The sequence below is a fragment of the Toxorhynchites rutilus genome, chromosome 2 (genome assembly GCF_029784135.1).
Source record: "Toxorhynchites rutilus septentrionalis strain SRP chromosome 2, ASM2978413v1, whole genome shotgun sequence".
Classification (NCBI taxonomy): domain Eukaryota; kingdom Metazoa; phylum Arthropoda; class Insecta; order Diptera; family Culicidae; genus Toxorhynchites; species Toxorhynchites rutilus.
Window position 1 is genome coordinate 101,854,676 of NC_073745.1, and position 26,902 is coordinate 101,881,577.

At 40.2% G+C, this 26,902-nt stretch overlaps 1 protein-coding gene across 7 annotated transcripts in view; it reads right to left on the reverse strand.

The window, feature by feature from the left end:
* Positions 1-321: 321 nt before the first annotated feature.
* The window catches only part of LOC129769711 (RNA polymerase II elongation factor Ell), a 198,333-nt gene continuing 171,752 nt past the window's right edge, over positions 322-26,902 (reverse strand). For 4 of the 7 annotated variants that reach the window (XM_055772135.1, XM_055772136.1, XM_055772134.1 and 1 more), the window contains exons 4-12: positions 11,986-12,615; positions 7,696-7,766; positions 7,318-7,474; positions 6,941-7,159; positions 6,550-6,690; positions 5,988-6,221; positions 5,753-5,927; positions 1,409-1,482; positions 322-1,337 (exon numbers count right to left, since the gene is read on the reverse strand). In XM_055772135.1, the coding sequence (XP_055628110.1) occupies positions 1,235-1,337; positions 1,409-1,482; positions 5,753-5,927; positions 5,988-6,221; positions 6,550-6,690; positions 6,941-7,159; positions 7,318-7,474; positions 7,696-7,766; positions 11,986-12,615 (1,804 nt within the window). In that variant the 3' untranslated portion in view covers positions 322-1,234. The remainder of the gene's footprint in view (positions 1,338-1,408; positions 1,483-5,752; positions 5,928-5,987; positions 6,222-6,549; positions 6,691-6,940; positions 7,160-7,317; positions 7,475-7,695; positions 7,767-11,985; positions 12,616-26,902) is intronic. The other 3 variants (XM_055772139.1, XM_055772138.1, XM_055772140.1) reach the window with 3 other exon arrangements.

The following is a 26,902-nucleotide window of genomic DNA, read 5'->3' on the forward strand; positions in this document are numbered from 1 at the left end:
TCTTCGTTCGATTTTCAAACAAAAGAAATTAAAAACGAGAAAACTTAGAAAAATAATTCAAAAACTCTACTAGAATAACATATTTTTCTTTTTTTTTCTTAGTGAACTCTTTCATGTCCCTTCTCTTCCTTCCCCTGGCTGTTCACTTTCACTCCCGCTAACATTCATTTAACTATTTAAGTTTCATAAACTCCTAAAATTATTTTAAAGAAAATCCTTAGAAATCAATTCATTTGATAATGTCTCTCACTCTCTCTTGCGTGTGTGTTTGTTTTTTCTTGTTGTATTTGATATATATATATATATATATATATATATATATATATATATATATATATATATATATATATATATATATATATATATATATATATATATATATATATGTGTGTGTGTGTGTGTGTGTGGATGCGTTGTGTTATGCTGCTTGACGTTTCCTCCTTCTCCAACAGTATACGTGTTTCGTATTCCGATGTTCGATTATTGGCATTGCCCGCTAGCCAACATTATTTAAGGCGGAAGTGTGTATGTGGAAGTCACTTCCCCGCTTTCACTTCGTTCTCATTCTTACCCGATGTGTTCAGGCCATCTCATGAGTGAGTCTCCTACTTCCTTGAACTTCATTGTGAGCTTGAGTGTTCACCTGGATACGGGTCATCATAATTGAGGGAAATGAGAACCGAATGAGCACATATCATTGCGAGTCATGAGAGATTTTTCGATTTCCTAGATGGAACCGCTTTGCTGATGAGGCTCTGGTTTACTGCACAAGATCCAACTGATCCGGTTCGATCCGCCGGATCGATTAAATTAGGTTCTCCTTGGCTGACTCTAATTGCTAAACAAATATTTTTTAAAAAGGTAACAAAGGATTGCTTGCCGCTACTGCTGCTGCTTCTGTTGCTGTCTGCTTTCCGGTAATAGTTTAGTATGAAAAGCAATGGTTTGGCGCGCATATTAACACTGCTGTGGAAACCATGGGTATACACACTCTTCTAGTAGCTCAGATTCAATGTGTTTGGTTGTGTTTGATTTACTGAATGATGAGCCGCCGAGAGAGAGAGCAGTGGAAGTGGTTCCACTGAAGTGCTCGGGGTCCAGCGCGCCGCCGCCCAGTGCTGCTCTGTCTTACTCGCTTAAGGTTTAGGTTTCTCTCTGTGTTTTGAGTTAAGTTTACAGTATGTCATCAACATACGAATTGCGACGGGTGCTGCTTTACAGGCTTCAATAATCGTCAGTAATTCTCCTGCGGCCGACACAGTCCGTTGGTAATGGCGACATCGTAATCGTGCACAAGATGCTTGATATGAGATAGCTTGCTGTGTAAATAGTTGAACCTGTTGTTGAAAAGAAAAACAACATTCAATTAGTGGCTGTCGGAGAAGCTGAAGGGGGTGATCTAGAATACCTTTGCTTCGTTTCCTGAAACCGTATATCCTTTATGCTCTCGTCGTATTCCCTAATGATTTTCCGTTGAATTTCCTGTAAATAAGATAAGATAAAAAACGGTAAGTATATTGATTAGTTTTTTATTAAAGAGGCTTTAACCTATAATGTCCATTCACCTCAAATCTTGAAAAAGGTTTATTAGAAGACGTTCATCTATTTTAGAATGGGAAAAATAATATCGTACAGTCAGAAATAATTCAGACTTTACAAGACCAACGCTTTACAAGTCACTTGAAAATGAACGTACTGCACTTCATCTTGCACCTTATTCACTCTGGCTTCATATATTGCTGCTCTCTTTTCACGCTGAATAAAGAAAATGTCTCTCCTTCTTCTTGAACGCACTCATCTCTCTTCATATTCACTCGTTCACACGAAGCAATTTTTCTAATCGTCATTTTAAGGCGAAGGTGGAAGCTAGCCACAAATGACTGCCACAATGGCGCTCATTTCTTTCATCTCTCGCCCTCACCCCTCGCCCGGAAATCAATAATTTTGCGAAAATGATCGTTTTCGCACACTTCCCATCAAGTAATATCAACCAAAATCTAATCGATAACTCACAAGATATTCAATTTTCATCTGCCGTCGCAATGTATAGTGAAAAACGTCGTAAAACTCGAGCTAGTGCTCTGAAAGTTAACTTTTCATTTTTCAATTTTCCGCGATGGTTTTGTTTGTATTAGTGAAAGCATCGTTATTTTTTCGACACTGATGCCAGACAACATCATCGAAACAGCTATAAAAATCACTCAATAAAATGTTATTCCTGAGTCACAGCGTTTCATGTCATCAAAATCAATAGAATAAAATTTTGTTGATATCAATACAATTATTATCTTTACGTTTAATGGGTCTATAAGGTAAGTTTTAGCAACTCTAACATTGGGTAAGAAAATTGTATTGCAGAGCTCGAAACACTGCCACGGCCGCCTATGCTTTCAAAGACAGTAAACGGAAAAGGATTACATTCAATCAAAATGCCTCGGCCAACGAAGAGAAGGGTTAAGGCTCTACAACGTGAATATGTGAAAACAATACGATCGACGAAGGAAAATATTAAGAAATTATCAACATCGAGTTATTCATTTTCATGACATAAAACGCTATTACTCAGGAATAACATTTTATTGAGTGGTTTTTATATCTGTTTCAATGATGCTGTCTGACATCAGTGCCGAAAAAATAAAGATGTTTTCACCAATACAAACAAACCATCGCGGAAAATTGAAAAATGAAAAGTTAACTTTCAGAGCACTAGCTCGAGTTCTACGACGTTTTCCACTATACATTGCGACGGCAGATAAAAATTTAATATTTGGTGAGTAATCGATTAGATTTTGATTAATATTACTTGATGGGAAGTTCGGCTGAAAAGTTCATAAGGTAGACGTCTAGATAGCGCCTCTTGCAAAAAAAACTACTTGACTATTACAAAGCACCATCTTTCAATGGTTACATGACAAAATTTGACAGCAATCGGTCGATTGTTTCGTGAGTTTCGTGAGAACAATTTATACACTTTTATACACAGTTTGTGGCTGTGTGATCACTCAGATTCGAAAACGTTTCGAGAAATGCTTATCGAAGCTTTTTCGCCGGAAATCTAGGATTTGGTTTGGCTCCTCTAACCGGCGTAGTTATAGAAAATTGCAGCGTGACAATCATGTGGAAAATGATTTGAAAAATTGTAAAACTGGAAACGTCCTCGCCCCTAGCGACTATCACTATCACTGCTATCATTTATTCCCGGTGATGAAACAGGCGTTCGGCGGTCAACGATTCGATGACACTGAAGGAATTCGTGACGCAGTTACATCGTACTTCAAAAAGTTGGACGCTACGCACCTCGCGCTCGGAATAGAATAACTTGTGCCACGCTATGAAAAATGCCTCGAACGTTACGGCGATTATGTAGAAAAATACGATCGATCGTATATGGTACTACTGCCAAAATTTCATATTTAGTACCCTATACAATATTTTCCATACAGCCGGTGATTTGGTTTGTGTGCACGTTTTACCCTTTGGAAATATAAAAAAATATTTTTTTGTACCGCGCAACACTGAGAAAAAATCTGAAAAAATCACACATATCTAGAAAAGCCGTAGGAACACATTTAAATATGAATTAGAGTAGTATCGAATCTCTAAATAAAAAAAAAATCAATTTTTTTTTGTAGTTCTTCAATTCAGTATTTTTTTCAAATGTTTATCTCGAAGCTTTTGAGGGTGGCGTGAAATAAACGAAAAAGTACGTTTTTCACTATTGATCCTATGATAAGCCACATAGGGGTTCAAAAAACCGCCAAAATTTCTGATTTAATATCCTATACAATATTTGCCATACAGCTAGTGATTTGGTTTGGGGGCACTTTTTACTCCCTTACCCCCCAGGCCCAACTTTTCTTCTTCTTCTTCTTTTTGACTTTAATAGGGTTTAAACTTTTCAGTTCATTCGCCTCTTCGGTTTTCAAAACTTCATCAAAACTTTGAGCGCTTTGAGGCACCCCTAAATCGTGTCCGATTGAGCTGAAACTTTGCAATGCTCATTTTTTTGGGCCAATAAACAAAATGTGCATGGTTGGTTTTTGAAATTTGACATGACCATTTGCGCTGCCACCCTAATATACAGTATGCAAAAAAGTTAAGTCGTTAGTTAGGTTAAAGTGTTATTAGTGTGTATTCTGCCACTTTTTCGAATGTAAACATTGTGCCTAGCTGTCGTTTAGCGCTTTTGAAGTTTTCGTGCTCAAAATTTCACTTTCGTGTTCAAAATTGGAAGTTATTTGTTGCAAAATTCCCAAAAAAGCATAAATTTCGATCACCACCCGAAATGTGATTATTAAACATCACAAAACTGGCAAAAGCTACCGTGATATTGCCGATATTGTCTAGCATCACAAAGATACGGTCCCTAGGATTGTGCAGATGCACAAAAAGCGTGGTTCTATCTTACCAGCTAAGCGATTGGGACGTCCTTCACAGACAACTGGCCGAAATGACAGAGGTATCGTGAACAAGGCGGAGCTTGACCAGGGTCTATCAGCTCCGAAAATTGCGAAGCAGAGTGAAAGTGAGTTTTCCATTCAACTGACATCACAATCCGTACGAAATTGTCTTCATAAGATAGGTCTATCATAAAATATCAAAACATGATTGAACACAAGAAAATGGCGGCGAACCGGTGAAAGTTCGAAAAAGGAGTGTTTGCGGCCTACAGTCAAGCATGGCGGTGGTGAGTTACTTTACCAACATTAATTTTTTACCCAACTGAGCCTGACTTTGGTGCAGGTAGAGTCTTGGTGTGGGAATCTATGGCTAATAATCATGAAAGTGGGATTTTCAAAAAAAAATATTTTGATGCCAAATGTTTTTAAATTGCATGAAACGTCGATATTAACACCAGGTTTACGGACGTTTCTTATATACCTATCTCTACGAACACGCGTCATGATAGTTGATAGTTTTGTTTCTTATCACAAAATACACTTTTGAAGAAAAAAGACTTCAATATATATTTACCTCGATCAATGGATAAAAGTCATTACAAGAAATAAAATAAAAATGCAATTTTTAAAATTTTTAAAATGCAATTTATAATTTTCCTTATAAAATTCGAAATGCGTCAAATGACGCGTCCCGTAAATCTAGTGTTAAGAATCTGTGCTGAAGGGCACAAATCGAAGCTTGACGTAGAATCGATGAAAATGTTTTTTAATTTAATTCTTTTAATTGTTCGGAAATTCGTATATTTATCTAATTAAATATTCCCAATGGTCACCCTAAAAAGAACCGTTTATGTTTGTGGTGTTCTTCAAATAGGATATAAGAGTTGGGTTGGTAGAAATATTTAGGAACCATTAGGAAAAGAAGATTTGCGAAGAGGAATCGAGGAAGCGAAGTGAACTCGCTTATTTTCCCCAAACATTTTAATTGGGGGGGCTCAGAATTCAAGGGGTGTGAGTGACTTGATCGATTTCTCTTCATCAACATTTTATTTAGTTAATAACTCAACTGCAAAAACGTTCCAATTTAAGTTTGCTATAGAATCCGGTAGATGAGGTTCTGACCTATCTTCCACATTGTCAAATACAGCTGGGAATGTATTTGCAGCTAAAGTATGACCAAAAGAGAAAGTCGATGTAGAGAAATCGATCAAATCACTAACACCCCTTTCATTCTAAGCCCCTCAATTTCTAATAGAAATCAAAGATGTAGTTCCACATCAAAAGAAAGCTTCCCGTTTTTAGAGAACAGCCCCCATCAACCCGATATTTACCACGAAAAATTCGAACCCTACCTTGTATCGCCTCTCGTTATGCCGCTCCATCTGCAGGTCCTCCTCCAGTTGGGCAAACTTCCTCGACACGCGCTCAACGATCTCGTGCAGCCGGCGGTACTCCTGGAAATCGTTGTCGAATTCAGTCTTATATTTCCGACGCTGTTCCACCGTGGTGATTCGCGTAAACTGGTCACTGCAAATGGACACATAGAAAATTTCTTAGCCTGGTGGTACACACCCAAACGGCAAGTACTTGTTTCGACGGGCGCACCTAAAGTCGTCCTTCAGATTTTTGACCTTCTTCGAGTCCTCCCGGTAGGCGGTGATCTGGTCGTCGTAGTTATCGCGCTCGGTCATCGCGTCCGTCACCACCTCGGCGGCAGTCGTGGGTGGCTGTATCCGCCGGGCAACGTCGTTGGACACCAGAGAGTAGCTCAGGCTGACGCCACTGTCTTCCGATTCCTGTGCACTTGGGGTGACATTCGATCTGCAAATGGGGTGAGGGGGAAAGGGGCTTAGTAATCCTGCTTGGGCACATATTAAGAGACGGAATGCTTCTCGTAGGATGAACCAAAAAATACCAAAAACGATAAGCGATAAGGCACCCTTAACCGTATACATGCGCTCGCGATGCAGCTGGGCCTCCATGGGATTGTTTTATAATTTTTTAAACATTTTTATAACTTGTTTTGGATCGATGATCGAAACAGAGATACAGAGGATAGAGATAAATGAGACATGACAAATACAACGAACGCGTAGTAGTATAGAATGTGTTGGTGTGTATGGGTTGGTGGTAAATTGAAGGTAATTACCCGTGGTGGTAGGAGCGCATACTATCTTCTTGCGGCCTTGAACGTGGATTCATGTTACTAGTGTCCCTGGAATCGGTTACACCTCGCCTAGAGAGGGGATATTTTGGATTTTGTGATTTTGTTTCGCTTTTTCGAATGGAACTGGTTCCACACATGTGATGGAGAGAGGAGAAAGAGATGATAGTGACGGATATTGGAAAGTGGCAAACGTTATGTGCACGGAAACGTCCGTTGCAAAATATAGTTTGTTGCAACTGAGGTCCATGTGGCTTTGCTAGGGTCAATAAACCCCTTCAATATTTCTTTTGTTTCGCCGGGAATAATGAATAACATCAAGGATGACACTCAAGGATCCCCAAAGTGTTTCAAAATTCACCCCAACTCTACTCACCGATTGGTATCCGGCAGGACGTCCTTCTTGTAGTGACTAATCCGTGGCTTCTTGGACGTGGGTGCACTCCCTATGCTGCTTTCCTCGTTGGTAGGGAGCGATGGCCTTTTGCTGCCGGACGGCGGACTGCTACCGTTGTGCGCGCTGGACGGACTCTGGCCTGACGTGGACGATCCGCCGTCCGAGCTGAGAGGAGGTGTCAAATTTTGAGGTTTCCGCCTATGACAGAGAATACAGGAAAAAAAACCGAGGGCGATGGGAAGAAGGGAAGAAACAAACACAATTAGTCCGGTTCGGGAACATCAGAGTAAGGTGCAGTCTCTCTCGTCTCGTTTTTTTTTCTAAGTTACAGAGAAATTATGATTAGCGACAAGGACCTTTTGAGTGTTTGCCGATCCTGCTCCGTGTAGAACGGCCAGTCCTCCTGCACATCGTTCCAGATGTGCCGATGCAAATAGTAGACATTATCCCGCATGCTGGAGATGGTTTTCAGTACCTGTGCTATGCAAATTTTCTCCTGTCCGCGAAGACCGTCTGCGGGATTTGGAGGTTGTTTTGGTGGAGCAGCGATTGAGTGATCGATTGGTTTTGTTTTCGCGAGTGGTTGGTGGTGTTCGAACGGAAGTGTTGTGGTGGGAAGAAAAAAGGGAACATACATTAATAAACAAACACTCAGGAAGTGGAAGGCAAGAGAGAAAGGTATACGCGTTTCTCCGCTACTACAGTATGGCGGGTTTGAGGAACGGAAAGCTTACCTTGCTGTATTCTGGCGTACAGTTCCGGTTTCTTATATGGCCTCAGTGCGAGAAGATGGATCAACCTTTCTCTGTTGAGATGAAAAACGATCAAATTCGTTAGTGATTTAGCTCTGCATTTCTAGTCAGCGATTCATTTTGACGAGCGGGATTTGCCAATATGATTGGGGGAATGAAAAAGACTGGCGAAAAGGGTATAAAAGAATAAAAAAAAATTATAAAAAAATATTTCCGTGTTATCATAGAGTAACTACGTCCAAGCAAGAATCATCAAGTGATTCATCACTTCATACCTGCATCATACTCTACTGCCGCCCTGTTGCTTTTACAAACAAAAACACCGGACTGTTTGTGCTATGAAAACTTCGTTTCAACTGTAACGCTGTACGGTCCTCAACTGAACAGTGGAACAAAAGGATTTTCATGAATTTTATTGTGTTTCCTTGTGTGGCTGTACCTCACGACTAAAGCATATTTGTACCCAACTCATATACTTGGTTTAATGAAGAAGCGCTAAACATACTTGTGAAACAGAACAACTGAGGTTTTGGATAAGTTTGTGGGCCCTATCCCAGAAAACGAGACGAGCAGACGAGCGCTCGTCTCGTTTGTTTTCATATTCTAGAAGCCGAGCTCGACTAAAAACAGACGAGTAGCTCGTCTGGTTCGACGACCGTTTGGCCGCTCATCAATGAATCAGTCCAATCGTCTAGTTTGTTTGATGTGTTTGTTCACCTTGTTGATTGAAAGCATCGGTATTCTTTTGCTCCGCCTTTGTTTTCAAAAATGGTTTCACGGCTAAACTTCAACTGCAACCATCAAATTCAATTCAGTAATTGGTAGATTTTACAGATTTTCAAATGGGCCTCTTCCAAACAACACAACCAAATGTAAACATTGAACTCATATCCAGGGGTGCTAGATGACTGTTTTGAATATATTAACACGGCACGAAAAAGGTCTTCACATATTGAACGAAAACGAGTAATTCAAAACAACTACTTTATTGGAAATACATATATATAGATTTAAAACTTTCCTTTATAAATCAATGATTAGGTGAACAAACATTGGCCCCAATAAATCCAAAATAACAAAACGTCTGAGTGATGAAACCATATGTTCGAGGAAAAATATCAACGAAACCAAAAGATATATGAAACTTATTCCTTTTTGTTATGTTTTTTTAAATATTTTGGCACTGAGAAAAGAGTATCGATTGATCAATTTTAAAATTGTTTGTTGTTTTTCTCAAAACAAAAACACGTCTTCTCATCTGACATCACTGATCATGCCGAGAAAAACTGACTGAAGAATCTCCAGTCTTCCAAATAAAACATTTCAATGAACCTCGTGTACTGGAATATGATATTTTGCTCGTCTCGACAGTGACTGAAGCCGAGGCGAGACGAGACGAGTTGCTCGTCTCGTTTTCTGGAATAGGGCCCTGTATCTCGCAAACCACGCCACCACCGCTTCACGAAATACACTACAATTCATAACTATGGAATCACCTTTTGGGTTCTTCTTTTTCTTCTTCTGTAGGAGGCATTGTACCACTGCGACCATTAGTTTGATCTAGTGTAGTGCACTCCAGTTTGCTATGTATGCAGTGTCAGTTCGTTCCATCACTCAGGGAATAAGTGATAGTCGCACCAGGACTTTGCATATCCCCCCACGAAGGAATGACTTCCTTTAAGAAGTTCTTTACCTTTTTTATTTCAGCAGACCAAATCTCGTTAGGCATAATAATGCCCTTTCCAAGAATCCGCAGTCTTCGCTGAATTAGTGTACTGCATTGACACAGTAAATGTTGCGAGGTTTCGGCTTTGAAATTGCAGAAACGACAGTTATCATCTGCCAGTTTTCCGATTTTTTTTTAAGGTGATACCTGCTCGGACAGTGTCTGGTCAATAGACCGGTTAATGTACTCAAATCTGCTTTATTCAAGCTGAGTAGGTACAAGGTGTAATGAATAATTTGGATTGTTTTGGTGTTGATAGAGCCCTCCAGTTGGCTTCAATCATTGATATTTCCCAGATTTTGAGCTCAGATTTCATACATGATGTTGATAGTCCACAAAATGGCTCAGGCTCGACGAATTTAGTTGAAGATCCCTAAATTATTTTATTCAATTCGCTTACTTATCACTTCGGATAATTTATTTAAAAAAAAAGAAATTTTGATGATCCTGAAAAGGGCCAATGGCTTGCGTAGTTTTGTAACAACTTCCTCGTAGCCTTTGAAAAAAATGATTTTTAATCAACTCTCGCGTTAGCAAAGACTCATTACTTTTTCACTTGCTAAAATATTTGAATGCGATAGGAGGATAAAAATCGAAAATAACATGTTTGATACTCTCGATCGAAGCAATTGTTGTACAAGGTCGGGGCTGACGTTGCAAACGTTTCCCTTTTCCTTAGAGAGCTTGCACTGAACGACGTGAACGATTGACTGCTCGCTGACTAGAACGATATTGAAATAGAAATCATGAATAACATATTTTATACTCTCACCCAATACAATGTGTATTTAGCGCAACCGACCCACACAGCTACAGAACAGTTGACCACTGCCTGCTGTTAGTGCAAAGAGTGCCCGCATGTGCTTCTTCGTCAGTGGCGCTAATGTCCGTAGAGTATCAACGTAGTACTACTCCCTAGGGGTCGACGTTGAGCTTTTTGGTAGAAAAGCGCTGACTGACTGGGACTGACAGTAACAAAATATGAAAATGCAGGTATGTAAGATTTGTTTCCAGATGTTTTACAAATTAGGATTACATTCTAATCAAATTTCTGACAATTTTCTATTCATACAATAAGTTTCTTTAGGAGCTGGGACCGACACTGATATTGCGAAAACACTCTTTATGCGGGCTGAATGGAAAGCGCAGCAAGAACAATTCGGGGCTTAACGTGTGAATAATGGGCTTTACAGCATCCAGTAAGCAGACAGCGACTAATGCATCTCGAATGTCACGTTATTCTACCGGATAATGATTTTGTTATGGCTGCCAAACATAAGCTTATTCCGTCTGTTATCGCAGGATGCAAAATGAAGCTAGGGCACCTTGTTCATGCTGAAGCAGTTCAGTACAGTTCTCCAATGTACGTTGCAGTTCGTTCAGGAAGTCACTGTTCATCGAACGCTTTCTCTCATGGGCACGATTTTAAAAGGGTGAGCGAGCTGCCTGAATTCGGGATTATTCAGCTTCAAGGAACAATTAAGCCAGTATTCATAATTAATGTGAATGGAGGACCAGACGAGAACCGTTGTTTTAAAAAGAACATAGATATTTTTAATTTATCATTTTATTTAATTGAATCTTGATGCAATATTCGTTGCTACAAATGCTCCAGGACTCAGTGCTTTCAGCCAATTGAACGTCCGATGGTTCTTCTTTCCCGGGAGTAAACAGGTTTAATACTTCCTCATGATCATAGAAGGTCTCACTTTGATGGAAAACTTAAAACAAAGGACCCGGAAGTGGAAACGAAACATTTTGAGTATGTAAGGGAATGATGCGATAATGGGCTAATGTGTGCAATAACCTAGCGATCGATGGATATCCCGTCAAAGCAGAATATATTGAGCCCGCAAACTCCCAAATCGATGAATGTGATGTGAGCATTAATTTTCCTTCTCTGTTCAAAATTCTATGAACTTCTCGAAAGTTCTTCCGAAGTCACTACTTGCATATCAAGAACTTTCGTATGAACATTTGATTCCGACCTGGGCAGATGTCTGATTTCTCACGTTGATATATTCGTTGCTTTCAAAAAGCTAGTATTATGAAATTTTTGTGGACAGATTATGTTAGCGTGACGTAACTTAAGGGAGGGAGGGGGTTTGTCTTACGTTGCGAAAAAAATATGGCCTTTACATTTTAGGGGGCTGGTTCAGGAATGTCATCCCCTACATTAGGCCATACATAATATTTCTTACCATCTCCGTTTTCCCATGAAACAGAGGAGTATTGCAATCAATTTGATTTTAGAAAAATTTAGAAAATAAATTCATTAGAAGAATGACTTTACAGTCATAATGATAAAGTTAGCCATCCACAGTTCAAGTACATCAATGCAAGTTCAATCAAGTTATCCAGGTTCCAAACTTTTTGGAGTATAGTGAAGTCGGGGTCGAGTGTAAGAGATACATGTTAGAATGATCGTTCTCGACAAGGTGCTAAATCGTAAGCTAATGGCTATGGGACGAGATACGTGAATCTGATCGCTCTAGATGAAATCGATCGAAGGGAATCATTACAACCGAACGAAGAATAGTGATTACCTAATGTTTCTCTTCATAATCTCCGGATTGCCGGGCTTGCTATGCTGCGTTCGCCCGTTCGTCACCCGGCCGGATGTGACACCATTTTCAGACTTTTGCTGGGACTGTTCCGGTCGCTGCTGCGGTTGTTGCTGTTGGGGAGGATCATGCACCGTGTGCTGGTAGCCTGGCTTCGATGGCTGATGTTGCTGTTGCTGCTGCTGCTGTTGGTGCTGTTGCTGCTGCTGCTGTTGGTGCTGTTGCAGCGTCGGCAGCGCATTGTTGTGGTGGTGATTGTTGTGCTGCAGCCCATTGCTTTTCGGTAGTTTTGGTGATGTCGAATGGTTGCTGTAGCTGTTGTTGCTAATATTGTTGTTGTGGTGGTGATTGTGGTTGCTTGCGAGCACGGGAACTGACGACGAATGGTTGTTGCTACTGTTGACAGCGTTGCCATTATTGCTGCTACTGTTGTTGTTGTTATTGTTGTTGTTGTTACTGCTGCCGTTGTAGCTATTATGGTTAGAACCGTGCAGCGAATCACGTTTGCTTAGGACTGTATTATTACTAGGAATGTTGCTGATACGGCCGGTTGGGTTTTTTAATTTCACCTTCCGTCCAATATCGGTTTGATTGGGCTTGATTTCTCTTGTACTGAAACGAAAGTAAAGAAGAAAAAACACATGAATTAGTATCCAAATCAGACACGTTTGTGTGGCGATTACGGACGACTGCGACGCATGGATGGCTGTGGCTTTCCGGCCGCACTGTGCGTTTAATACCAATCATATCACTTTCCCTCTTACAGCAGCTCAACGTATTGCCTTCCCCCTTCGCCTCGTCGCCCCGCGTATGAGGTTATGGGGCTATCATAGAGCTTGATTTCAATCAGCAGTCCAATTACAAAATCTGCGGAAATAATCGTCAATGCACGAATGCGGCAGTTGACGGTGAATGTGTGCTGCAGTGCAGTTGGTTAGAGTTTGGTCATCGCCAGCGGCAATTCGAGTCAAGATCGAAGGACAGCATCAATATTCATTGCTGTTCGTGTGCACAAAGTGTAGTGGACGTTGTCGTTATTGGTGGACTAATGGAATCAAAATGCTACACGACAACTTGTGGGGCGAGACTTGCGTTTCCATTAGACAATTGTGTTTCATCACTGACGTGAGCGCTCAGTGTGATATAACCAGCAACGAAAGATCCGCTTCAATTTTAGATACAATACACGGGAAACCTATAACCTTGTTGCACCAGCGACCTGGCAAAGTAAACTTTTCTGTTGCCGCCTCATTCGTTTCCGGCACGGTGCACGACAATTAAAGAAAAACTGCGGAATTAGTGACTCCGGTCAAAAACAAAAAAAAACACATAATTTGAATTCCACAAAATATAAACAGCGTTTTTATCGCTTTCCTTCCTTCCTTGCCATTTCATTTGGCTTCAAAAATTCAGCCCACGCTAAATAACGCGATTCACGGCTTTTGATTAACTGCAATACCCTCCCCCCCCAAATTCTCTCTGCACACACTCCCGCAATCGCTCACACTAAGTGAGACTCTGTCTGTCCGGGACCGGGACGAGGATGGGCTCTTGATCTATTTATTATGCGCGCGAGGGAGTATTGATCACGTATGGGAAGAGGTTTTTGTTTCGTGTGTTTGTCCACATGTAAGTGTACCGAATTGCAAAGAAATCAGACAAGATGTAAAACAAAAAAAAATAAAGGAGAGGAAGAAAAAGAACCTGCGAGGAGCTAAAATTGGAACGTGCCGCGCGACGGCCAGGCAAAGTGTGCCGTCGCGTCGTGCCGCGCCGCGCCTGTTGGCCTGGGCGCTTGATTTGTTGTTGTTATTATTCTGTTGCATAATTTGATCTCTTTCTCTTTTTTCGCTGCTCTCGTGGCTTGCTGTCTTTTTGTGTAATACTTTCAGGAATTCATACCTGGCGGCGCGCCGCAGACGAAACGATAGCCGGCCGAGGTTGTGTGGTTTTCGGTGAACGAAATAAAAAAAAATGTGTGCGCGAATGAGTGCGGGGGTTCATAAATTGTACCCACCTTCTTACCCACCGCTCTCCGCCCGTGTACACCTCACCTCAGCGAATCAGTTGGTTAGATTACGTTTTGGCACGAATCGCGGGCAGACGGCGAAATATCATTACACGATGTTTGGTTTGGTTGATGGGGTTCGGATTTATTAACAGCAGAACAAAAAAACTGAATGCCCATGGTTGAGTGAGGGCAAGCGCGATAGTGCAAGAGTACCTACTGTTGTCCTGACCGGCTGACCTATTGGAACCGAACGGCAAGGTGATAATCAGCGAATCTAGGCTTGCGCTGCTGTGTAACGTTTAATTTATGGTTGCGTTCGACTCTTTTGGGGTATGATTGAACCGAACACTCACACCCAGATCCCTCGATGCATTTCCTGTGACCGAGAGTTGGGCGGCGATCCGTGAAATAAGGAGAAATAAGATACATGCGGCTGTACCGGAGCACTGAAAAGGTGTCGCAATGCATCGAGTTGTTGCCAGTGACGAAATATGGACCCTCAACTCGATGTGCAAAAAAAGAACATCATATGAAAAGCGCAGGCCAACAAGAACCATTCATTTATGAGTTTCTGAAACCGGATTGAATTATCACAAGTAACAATTGTTTTGTTTGAAGAGCACATTCATTGACAAAACGATTAATACCAATATCTCGTCATGATAACACTCGTTCTTATATTCATATACCACCATGAATGGGAGATTCTGCCTCACCATCCGTATAGCCATGATCTGATCAGCCCATGTTACGATCTGTGCAAAGTTCCACTCGAAGCTGGCTTATTTATTTCCTGACCTCCAGAACTATGCGCTCTAACTCTTATACGGGCTTACAATTTTAGAGAGTCAGAGAATAGTTGTGGATAGCGATGAACAGGAATGACATGTTCACTCAACACAATTTATCTAGATGAAGCAATTCTATTGTGAATGGCCAATTTTGAAGTTATATTTCATACAAAACATGTATTACTAAAAAAAAATTGTTTTCGATCGATTAAAATCGTTTGCTGCTACAAATGCCATACAACCGTTCGGCTGAAAAGTTCATAAGGTTGACGTCTAGATGGCGCCTCTCGCAAAAATCTACTTGACTATCACAAAGCACCATCTTTCAATGGATACGTGTCAAAATTTGACAGCAATCGGTCGATTGGTTCGTGAGTTACAGCATTGAGAGTGAAGCAACTTTTGTTATTGTGAAAAAATGGAAAAATCCGAATTTCGTGTGTAATTGCATTAATTGGGGTTCGAATTGCTTTCGCATCCACCGTATTTTCCAGATCTGGTCCCCAGTGACTATGTTCTGTTCGCAGACCTGAAGCAAATGCTCGCTTGCAAGAAATTTAAAACCGATGATGAAGTGATTACCGTAACTGAGGCCTATTTTGAAGAAAAACCGAAAGAGTACTATAAAAATGGTATCGAGAAGTTGCAAGATCGCTATAATCGCTGTATCGCCCTCGAAGGCAATTATGTTGAATAATAAAATTGAATTTTGCAAAGAAAAAAGTTTTACTGTGTTACCTTAAACCTTTCAGTCGAACTGTTACACATCAAGTACGCATCCTATACGCAACTATTCAAAAAAAACATCGTTGTTTTTTCCTCCCAAGTTCCCCGTGGATACTCTCCGCCGCCGGGTGTTGATACATGTGAATAGCTAGAACACTCGCGATGCTATGAGTCGCGGAATAAATTCTGTGAAATATATACCGGGAAATTGTGTTTTTAAAGAAAAAGCGTTATTTATCATCTAAATTTCGCCTTCAGAATAGGCCCCTTTTCCAACGAACAATCCAGTCATCGAAAAACTTTTCATAGATGTATTCAGGAACTGCATTCAGTTAACGCAGCGAATTCATTTTTATGTCGTCAATGCTGACAAAACGGATCCCACGAACGGTAATTTATGTTTCGGAAGAAGGAAAACATCACACGAGGCCATATCTGGAGAGTAAGATGATTATTCGATCACATTCGTGTCATTTTTTGGTCAAAACTTCGTTCATAAAGATCGATTGATATACTGGTGGATTATCGTGGTGCAAAATCCAAGTGTTATCCTTCCACAAATCAGGCCGTTTACGACGAATTTTCTCTCTCAAACGCCTCATAACGCCAAGGGAATACTCTTTATTGACCGTTTGGCTCTCCCCGGAAGGAATTCTAAGTTGACTGCATCATATCAAAAGGTAACTTATAACTTGACAATAGTACCAATTTAAAAAAAATAAAAAAATTGTTCTCCCGGTTGTCTTTCCAGGTATAGCATGGATACTCTTTCAAAATACAGTGGATCCTCGATTATCCGCGGTGCGGTTTATCCGCGAAAGCGAGTTCCATAGTAATTCTATGGAACCCCCCTGATTTATTCATTGAGTGGTTGGATTTTGCGCTTTTGTTTTGGTCATGGCCTTCACATTATTTGATCACTGGTGTACACGACCTTACAGATAAATAGTTTAATAATTCCTGTATTGATAAAACATAGTTATCATGCTGAAAAATCTTTTTATTTCGTGTTTACATCTTTGTTTTAGTCATTACTTGCGTTATCCGCGATTTTCGTGATCCGCGGTGAGCTAGCCAAACTATTCCGCGGATAATCGGGGTTCTACTGTATTTGGATTTTGAGACAACTGGCATCAAATTTTTTCTTTTGAAAATCCTGATTTCCGAATGATGACCTAAAGTTTCAAGTGTTAGTGCACCCGTGGCCGAGTGGTTAGCATCTCACATTATCATGCCGGGTGTTCGGGTTCGATTCCTGTTCTGACCGGGGGATTTTTCGTCAGAGAAATTTCCTTCGACTTGCACTATGGTCACGCGTATTCTAGAGCTTGCCCCTCGGAATACATTCAAGGCGTGTTATTTGGCTTAAGAAATCTCAACTAAGTATTAATAAATGACGCTAGTTAATGAATAATGAGACGGCAAAAGTTCCACAGGGAACGTTAACGCCATCCAAGAAGAAGAAGAACTAATTTTTCATGTATCATTCATCGCTCTACACTTGTCTATGCAGCGGTTATTTGCATTAGCTAGAACAGGACGATATATGCGGTTCAAACTTGTATGCAGGCTTCGAGAATGGTGTGCGATGTTAGGTACAGCTCATATATGCAATGAACAGGCGATCACGCTTCGTATATTCATTTGATGCTACAAAAGTGAATACTTTTATTCGGGCAAGTATTTGAATCATCCATGCATGTTAGTAAACTCACTCTCTCTTTTTCTCTTTTTCACTCTCTTTCTATCTTTCTCTCTCTTTCCATCTTTCTCTATCGCTCTTCCTATGTTTCTCTATCGCTCTTCCTTTTTTTTCTATCGCTCTTCCTATCTTCCTATCTCGCTCTTCCTATGTTTATCTATCGCTCATACTATCTTTCTCAATCGCTCATACTATCTTTCTCAATCGCTCATCCTATCGTTTTCTCTCTCTCTCTCCCTTTCTCTCTTTTTCCCTTTTTTTCTCTATCTTGCTGTTTTAATTTTTTATCTATTTCTATCTCCCTTCCTTCCTTTCATTTTTTCTCTCCATTTCTTGCTCTCGCTTACTTTCTCTTTCTCCCAATCCTTGTTTGTTTAAATTTCAACTACTGGGCAGGCAAACAATGAGAGAGAAAATAAAATGATTCCTCTCGCCAACGATAAACTTCTACACTTGGCGTATTACATAGTTTGTTCGTTTTATTTCCACTTACATTTATGTCTGTTTTACCTGTTTTTCTACAGAAGATCGGCTAGAGCGAACTGTCTCGTCCCCGGATTTATTGCACTAGGGAACTTGCACTTTGGAATACCCAACATACATAAAAACGAAGAGTTATGGGTACTTGAAAATAAACTAACAAATCAAATTTAAACATCGTCACGGTGGGTGATTTTCTATTTCGTGTTAGGGAAACACCTTGAGTTCTGCACAAATGTGGAAAGGAAACTATCATTTCAACGTTGTTTCAACAAATGAATTATTGGAAAATCATATTTCTCTACATTGCAAACGATTGTAATGGAGCGTCTCGTGAATCCACCAAGGAATGATTGAGTACTGACCGCTCAAAATTGGACAATTTTAGTTTAGTTTTTTTTTTAATTTTCCCCCCTCAATATCTTCTTGATAGACGTAATCCTACGTAAAAAAAAATCTAAAGCCATCTTTGAATATGTGACTTTTGAATCCAAAAAAAAAAACAGCTCATTAGAAGTATATCTGACCTTGATGTTCTTCTAGACGTGCAAGTAAAAATATAAAAAATGTTGTCCTCTTGGTCTCGAAACCATGTGAAATATAAAAAATAAATACAATCAGTAATTACAAAAACAAAATCTAAATTTCTTGCAAGGGTAATAATCTTTCCAAAAAGATTAGCCAATTGGTTCAGTTTGATATGTCGATCATCGGAATCGGTAAGATAGTTTAAAAGTTATGATCTTTAAAAAAAAGTCATTCTGGAAAAAAGAGAAAAAAATATTTTTCGGACCACCCTAGAGTAAAAATGGGCACCCAAATGAAAAAAAAAAAAGAAATTCTGGTCCAATATTTTGCGATAAGGAACAAAACTACCAATTTTAACGATAATCTGAGAACCGCTATATCGGTTTGGCATGGAAAGGCTGAATATCGATACTGAAAAACGTATCGATCGTTTGGTCTTCACACGAATTAGTGTGGATTCAGTGAATAGATGGTGTTCAAAAAACATTTTTAAATATATCGTACAGTTGTTCAGTTCCTGAAGTTAAGCCAAACATTGCGTCACAAGCCCCATTCCTGTGTAATTCTCCTGTCTGCCAGTATGCATTAAATTGTCACGCTGCGAAGCAATCAGTCGTTTTCTAACCACCAACTAAAAGAAAGAACCCGTATCGTCAGCAGTAGCAGCAAATGGGTTCAATTTTCTTTTCATTTTCCTGCGTTTATGCTTCGCCACTTTCGCAATGTGTCACAACCAACACCACCAAGCAGAAAAGTTTCCGCTGTGGACTTGCAGTAGGCACATTTACACCGGAGGACTGTTCTCCTACAATCGATCCAACACAATTGCAATTTTCCAGTGATGCAATTTTGTTCGGTTCAAGCACTGCATCGATTTTCATACCGTCTGGTGGAGAGTGTTTTTGTATTTCTGCATCGCGCGCCTTTTTTATGTTATTTTCACGCATTGCGAAAGAGTGTGGAGAGTGTTTGTGTATGATTGAATTACACGCAAGTATTTATAATTTAATGCGTCGTCAATGGTAGTGGTGGTTTATAGATTCACCCGTGCCTGTGGCTGCCCAGTGGGTGCATGCATTACGTGCATTGGCAATATGGACACAAATTTCGTCTATGGTCAGCTTATGTATTGTTCTCGCGAAAACAAAAATTAATCATGAATCAACCATTTTCTACCACATTAACCACAGTCCTTTTCAGGGCCGCCAAACTATTCGAAACGCATTTCAATTCGTATGCGAAGGGTTTTTTAACTGTGGCGATAGCTGTGTTCGCTTCGGGTTAATTCTGTATCGCCCCCGACGCCACACACAATTTTTTCGAATGTTCTGTTTTGCGTTTTCCGAAAGGTGCGGCATTGTATAATTTTGGGCTTATTTTTTGGAAGATTACTTCAGGCTGTAATCACAATATCATTTGATAAACTCAAACAAATGAAAATAAAATAATGCATTACAATTGACAACCCTAGGTGTAATCCTACGTCTCTCCGGTTATGTCGCCGACATTACCCAATTCCGGGATTCGCACTGATTGAGACTCCATCAGAAGTTCGTCAATAATTGGAGTTTTATTACCATTACTTTCATCATGTTCTGCGGCTGAATGAGTGCGAATTTTTCAAGCTACAAGTTGACAACCTCAGCAGTTTAGGTCAGTTCGAAACAAGGCCGTCAAATATTGCTCATCAACCTCTACGCAAAACTCGAATTCGCACTGCCAGTCAGTATATGTGTGATTTTAAGCCAGTTTCTAATGCATTCATTCCTGACATTCGCGCGTACCGTCACTTTTCGAAGGTCCGCGCTCCAAGTCTACAGGGAAAAAAAACTATACATTCAACTGTAGATATGTGTGCAGCACCACACGCACACTGTAATTATGTCATTGACCCACATTTTTTGTGTGAGTAAGTATAATTTTCCTCTGCCGTTTTTTTTTTGCTTCTTCCGAGGCTCTTCTTGTCTTTGACAGCCGTTTCGCCGCAAAAACAAACAAAATCGAAAGCGAAGCCCCCCTCCTCTTTTTAGCGCTTGAGAAGCGGCTTGGGGAGAAGCTTGAAAACCTCGGTTCGGCAAATCGATATTGGCACACTTTATTTGATTCCACCAATCAGATTCGATGAGCTGACGTCGTCACTGCCGTCGTCGCTGATCCTCTCTCATGCACCGCCGACCGACCGCAAGCCAATCGTGATGGGTAAATCATTATTATTAGCAGTAAAAGGCTTTGGATTCTGCTGTTGCAACTCGTTAGAAATTTGACAGAGTTAGCTTGGTCACTATGATTTTTTTAAGTCTATCGAACCCATAGAACCTTAGGGCTTACTCTGGTTTATTGATTCTAATTCAATGAATCACAGGACCCAAAAGTTGTTGAACGTGTTCAACGGTAGCACCGATAACCTCTCCCTAATCAAGACCCAAATACCAAACACTTCCGCGCGTACTGGTTAGTTCAAGTGCAATAAACTATTAGAGATTTGTGTCACACACAGTTGCCGGATCTCTCGTGTCGGTTCCTATCCCATTCACGTCGACAGTCTGGCTGGGTGATTTTGAGTGGATAATTGGATTTCATCTCGACGGGGATGTTTTCCTGTCGTCGCTTTGATGTTCTGTTCGCTCGTCATATGTGCCCTCGTCGCTGAGTGGATATTGTGTCCGATAGGACACAGATTTTGGCTGCTATGACGCTGGAAACGATCGATCGATCTCTCGCAAATCAAACACACATTTCTCAACTAGGGAATCAATCACAAGGGTGGTGGAGGTAATTAGTCATTCAAATAAACGTTCTCTCCGATGGATCTCGGGAACTGAATGCCAATGTAAACAAATCAAGAGTGTGTGTTGTTTCTGCATCCGTAACATTACCATGAAACGCCAGCATTACCACAACGGGGCGTGTATACACCGTTGCTCTACATCACTACCTATATGTTCCGAGGTTAGAGTCCCGGTCGATGAAGTGCGAAGCATAATTATTCAATCAAGCCTCGTGTTCGTTCATCCACTTGTTGTCGTTGGCCCGTTTTTTTATGGTTGGCTGGATTCGTGCCTAGACCCTAATTCAACCTGTGGCATAACGCTTCTCCTCGGAAGTTGATTTTGATTATCATTACTTTTATTGACAACAAAATTTTGTACGGTTCTGTTGAACAATTTTTGATTCGTTGGCTCTCGTCGTTAGTGAGATAATGAAACGCAACCGCAACCAATTCGGGTTGTTTTGATTGCGATAAGAGAGCCCCCGAGACTGAATTCGAAATTCTTATCGCCCGAACCAGCGTTTGCTGCTGTTGTGCACTTTTGTTTTCGACTTCGAGTGTGGGCGCTTCGCAGCTCTGGTGGCTTCCGACGAGACGTGGGTGCAAACGCGGCCCTAACTGGAATATGTTTGCTTTAGATAAATGCCAATATGTGTGTTACTATCAGCAGGTTTCCGATGAATTTTACGACTGACGTTGGTGGTTTTTAGATTAGGAAAAGACTACTACTGTGTTGTTCTGGGGTCATAATCTCAACCAGGGCTCGACAGTCATATTCAACTGAGGATGATCAGGGGACCAGGGCCCGAAATCTTCGAAGATGAAAAATGAAAATCGAAAAATATCAATACATGCATACGTGATACATAGGAGACAGAAACGAATTAATTTTTGGGGGGAGTCACTTCAATATTCAATGAACATTTGAAGGGGAAGAATGAGACGAGATAGTCGAGTCGTAGAGTGAGATAGGATCTAAGCGCCCGAACGACTGTTGAGCCATGTTGACGGAGAAACTGCTGGAAGAAGCCAAAACTCATTTTCAATTGAATACAAAGGCGAATTTCTTCATAGTCCCCTGACTATCCTCAGTTGAATATGACTTTGTCAAGCCCTGCAGGGGCCTATGAATCCATCGGTCTTCGCATTCAATTGGAAATGAGTTTCTGCTTCTTCTAGCAGTTCTCCGTCAACATGGCTCAACAGTCGTTCGAGCTCTCTTGTCGCCAACTGTTCTAAGGAAGCTCCGTGCTCATTCCATTCTTCACCGTTAAATGGACAAATGATACACACGCTCTCCAAAGAAGTTTATTTTCAAAACACTGTACAACTTCCATGTCGAAATTATTTTTTACCTTTTTTCATTGACTACAACTACATGAAAGAAGCGGGGGTAATATATCTGATATTCCATTTACGCTGTGCATGTATCGATGTTTGAGTTCACGGTGGATAAACAGAAATCAGAAATCAAGTTTTCGTTTCACTTTATATGGACGTTAAAATAGATTGTGTGCGCGGCCAATGAGATTCATGTCAGGGTGGAGTAGTAGTGGTGAATTGCAGTCAGGTTGAATGAAGAGGCTGATTTGTTTTAATTCGTCACGACAATTAGAATAACCATTTGTTAGAATAGTTCATCAGTCATCCGTGCTCTTAAAACTCTTCAATTCATTCCTAGTCAATTCAAGTCATGTCGACGGCAAGTGCCGAATTAGTCCTAGTCGAAGCGAGCGGCTGAGAGGAGAGTCAGTTTTCATTTTTCATCCTCGAAAATGTTGGATCCTGATCTCAACTGAGGAAATGATACATTATGCGATTTGTGAGGGGAAAAGTTATTCCATGCTGAATCGTCCACCGTCCAGACTTTTCCCTGATTTTCTCTGGAACGTAAATTGGGTGCAATTTGGAAAATTAAAAATCAATGGCGTCATAAAAAAATGGATTTTCGAGATTTTTGCAACTTTTTTTTTGCAATCAAATTGCAATGAAGAAAACTATGAAATATTCAATAGGCGATCTGTTAAAATAACGTTGAAACGAGAGCTTATAATTTCACATAATTTTATGGATCGTGCCGTCATTAATGATCATTAAAATATATAGGCCGCAGCGGTTTGATATCAGGAGGTTTAAGCCCTTGAAAAACGAATGCAGTGATGAGGCACAATTTTTATATATTACGGTGAATCAATCGCGTGTAATTCGCTTGCTCGAAATGCAAATGCAGTGTATACTTTCCGGTCACTGAGAGGAAAGAGAGGAAATATTACGAACTACGAGGTATGGCTATTAAATAACGAGACTGCGCACCTGGAGGGCGCCCTAGAGGGATGGGGGGGGGTGAAACGAATAGTGCATTCGGTAGCTTGAAGTGTCTGCTACAAACATACGAAAACACGTTTTTGTCACTATAGTAGTTTGCGAGCAGCAGTGGTTTGAATGGAACGTGGTTTGTAGTGCGCGTCGGAAATCGTCATTATAAACGGATTCCACTGTATTATGACTAAGCGTTTGTTTGAAAAATTTTCTAATTTATTTTTTGTTGCTTTGCTGCTGTGTGAATCGTTCGCGCCGCTCATTGCAAGCACCTAGTGTGTTATGATAAGGAACTGTTCACTGTTTTTTGACTTAAAATTATGCTCTACGGGAACATATAAGGAGTACAAATTCGAGTAGAATTCTGATATGTTTAAAAATGTACAAAATATACATTAGGGTACCAATGAATGTATGGGAAAAAAATCGATCCTAAAATTAGAAGTTAGCCCACAAAAATATTTACCACCTCGAAAAAACACCCTATGCAAAATTTCAGCTCAATCGGACTTAATGGAGAGTGGCGCAATGCGGTCAAAGTTAGAGTTTTTTGAAAATCGAAAAATCACCCAAGGGGGGAGGAAATCGGGGTTTTCAAATAAAATGTTTTGATGCCAAATATCTTAAACATGCAACGTCGAGATCTACTGTTGTAACGAAATCAAATTTTTGTCAAAAATCAACACTCTGGGACTTGGTTTTTCCGAAATACGAAGCAAAACGTTTACAACATTTGACATATTTTTTTTTTGAAAACCCCGATTTCCTTTGCTACCTCTTTGGGTGATTTTTCAGTTTTCAAAAAACTCAAACTTTGACCGCTTTGCGTCACTGGTGAACTTTTTCTAGAGGGTAACTTTTTAAATTCGATATGACAATTTTCATTGGCACCCTAATGTACATGTATGAAATCACAACAGAAACTATCAATTCAAAATCAACATGCAACAAATAGTCTAACTAAATATTACGTCAGCTGTGCGTTTGTGTTCGTTTCGAAAATTTCATATAATCGTTGCATCGTTGCACAATAATTATTATCGAATATCTTTGTTCGATAAACTATGGTGCGCGTCACAAAGCTTGTGGTTACTGAAAATAGAAATTATTAAGAACTAATGCTTCCGGATTCTTTCCACCACTACAACTACAACTACTGAAAGAGTTAAACTTACAGATTTCTGAACAGTTAAAAAAACCCCACTCCAAGAGCAATTGTCCCCAAAAACCTCCGTAAGTTTTCGTCCATGCCTCTAGACACAGACCCTTCTACTTTTTTCAGCAGAGTATTTAATTATTTTTTCTGTGTCGCCCATTGAATTTCCAACAACGTGTTCAAAGACCTCAATAAGATTAAATAAATAGTATTCGCGCTTCAATTTTTGGAAAGAAAATTCCTTATTTGAGATATCAAATTACAACACAAAACCTAATTTCAATCAGTAATGAAGCAATTTTAAGAAGAAAAAATAGAACGAATAAATTGACGAGGTCGACTTTTTTCCGGTTATGCTGAATGCACTCATCTTCAGCGTAGGATTATGTTTTTCAGTGTGGGTACCAAATCGAAAAACATGTCACGTTTTTATGAAATAGTTTCTACGTCAATAAATATTTTTGTTGCGAACGAATATTCTTCATTTGCATACCAATCGGATCGGAAATCTTCTAAGATTTAATTAATTCCATACATTACGGCTTCCTCATCCGTAAATAGTGCGAATTTGCGAAAATTTGAAGCATTCCCAGTTTCCCATACATTAATTCTGTGTTCATCTGCATATCCACCCATGCTGTCAATAATGAGTAACTATAGTAGCAGTTTATATGTCACTAAGAATCAGGTGCGTGTAAATCACTCACTCGAAATGCTGATGCAGTGTTCGTTCTGCGGGCACTGTGGAGAAGGTAAATATCGGAACATAAGCTGCACCTGTTTGGACCTTATTGTGCATAAAAGAAGCCGCTCACTATTTATATTACTCATTCTTTGTGTGGACACCGACTGGACAACATCGTTGCTGGACGGGCTGGACGGCGAGGGATCGAGTGCCTTTCTCAAGGCAAGAGGGCGGAGGTGGTAGCGCTGGAGTAAAGTAGAGTAGAGTTTTCAAAGGGCCTTTCTCAAGGCTAGAGACGAATGAACTGCAAAAGTTTAAAGTCTCTATAATTCAAGACCTTCATTTCTTATATTACACAGTCGCACTCCAGCTGGCAGCTGTTAACAGTCCTTCATAATGCTGATGTCACACACCCAGCGGTTTTGCATGGAACGAAGCGCGAGAGCAAAATCACTTCGGACGGTCGAGAGTGTGTTGTGGAGAAGTTATTTTGTTACACATCGCAGTGCAATTTAGGTTGCAACATCAAAGGCATGATGAGACATCGCGTCGAAATTCATGTCGTACGATGGAGAGTGCTTGTGTAGATTTGCATCACACACAAAGTGGTTGAGGTATTTGAAATAATGTTGGTGGTGGTGGAACAGATTTGTGCATTAGAGTTCGAATGAATTTTGCTGAAATTTACTGCGCGAACTAGTAAATGAAGTCCGATTGAACTGAAATTTTGCGTAGGGTAGGTTTCCGCGTTAACCAACATTTTGAAGAAAATCCCGTTCGAAAATTCGAAGGTCCTTTTTTCCCATTGGCACCCTAATGACCTGTGACCGACTGTGACTGTATGTGAACTGCGAAAAAGACCGGCTCGAAGTTGTTGCATATGTAATGTTAAGACGAGGAAGAACGTTCGAGATGAATACTCGGCACAGTACGTGCGTTGACATAAGGAAACGAATTGCAGTATATAGTCTATTGTCCGTAGAACGAACTTGTGATTTGTTCTTGCGAAAGCATGAATGATTAATCGATCAATCATCTTTAATTTCCTCTATAGAACCACGAAAATCTGGAGACCCTTTTCAGGGTCACTGAAACTCTCCACTAAAGAGTTCTTTCAAGAATTTCGATGCATTATAAAGTAAAATAATTTCGTAGTCCTATGTCAACAATGCGGACGTTCGGTAACGTGATCGATTTGTTTTTATAATTCTTATTTTATTTATTTTATTTGAGGGCTCGATTGCGGAACATTTGAAAAAATTCTAATATTTTTTATTATTTCAAAACATATATGAGGTTCAATAAAATAACATCTCAATAAAAAACTATGGGTGAGTTATACCTATGATATAGCCGCAAGCTTGACGTAGGACTGCCGTTGGCTTAGTAATCATTTGTGTTTTTTCAGCTATCGCTGCGCAGAGCTTTCTTTTGTGTATATAGATTGAATTATTGATTAAACTTAAATTATCAACGTTTTGCCAAATCATCAAACGGTATGTCACACAATGTGAGCTGAGCTGACGACATGAACGGATATCTTCCGTTTGAAGTCCTGAATAACCGATCCAAAGCGTTGCATTTGTACTCGCTCGCTTTTGTTGACCGTGTTACACGTGTAACACATTCCGGTTTGCAAAAATGCAAGCGAGTACAGAAGTACTCGCAGCTTGCATCTAATTTACAATGCCAATTTCCCCAGACTCCATGGTTTTAAAATTTGTGTTAGGG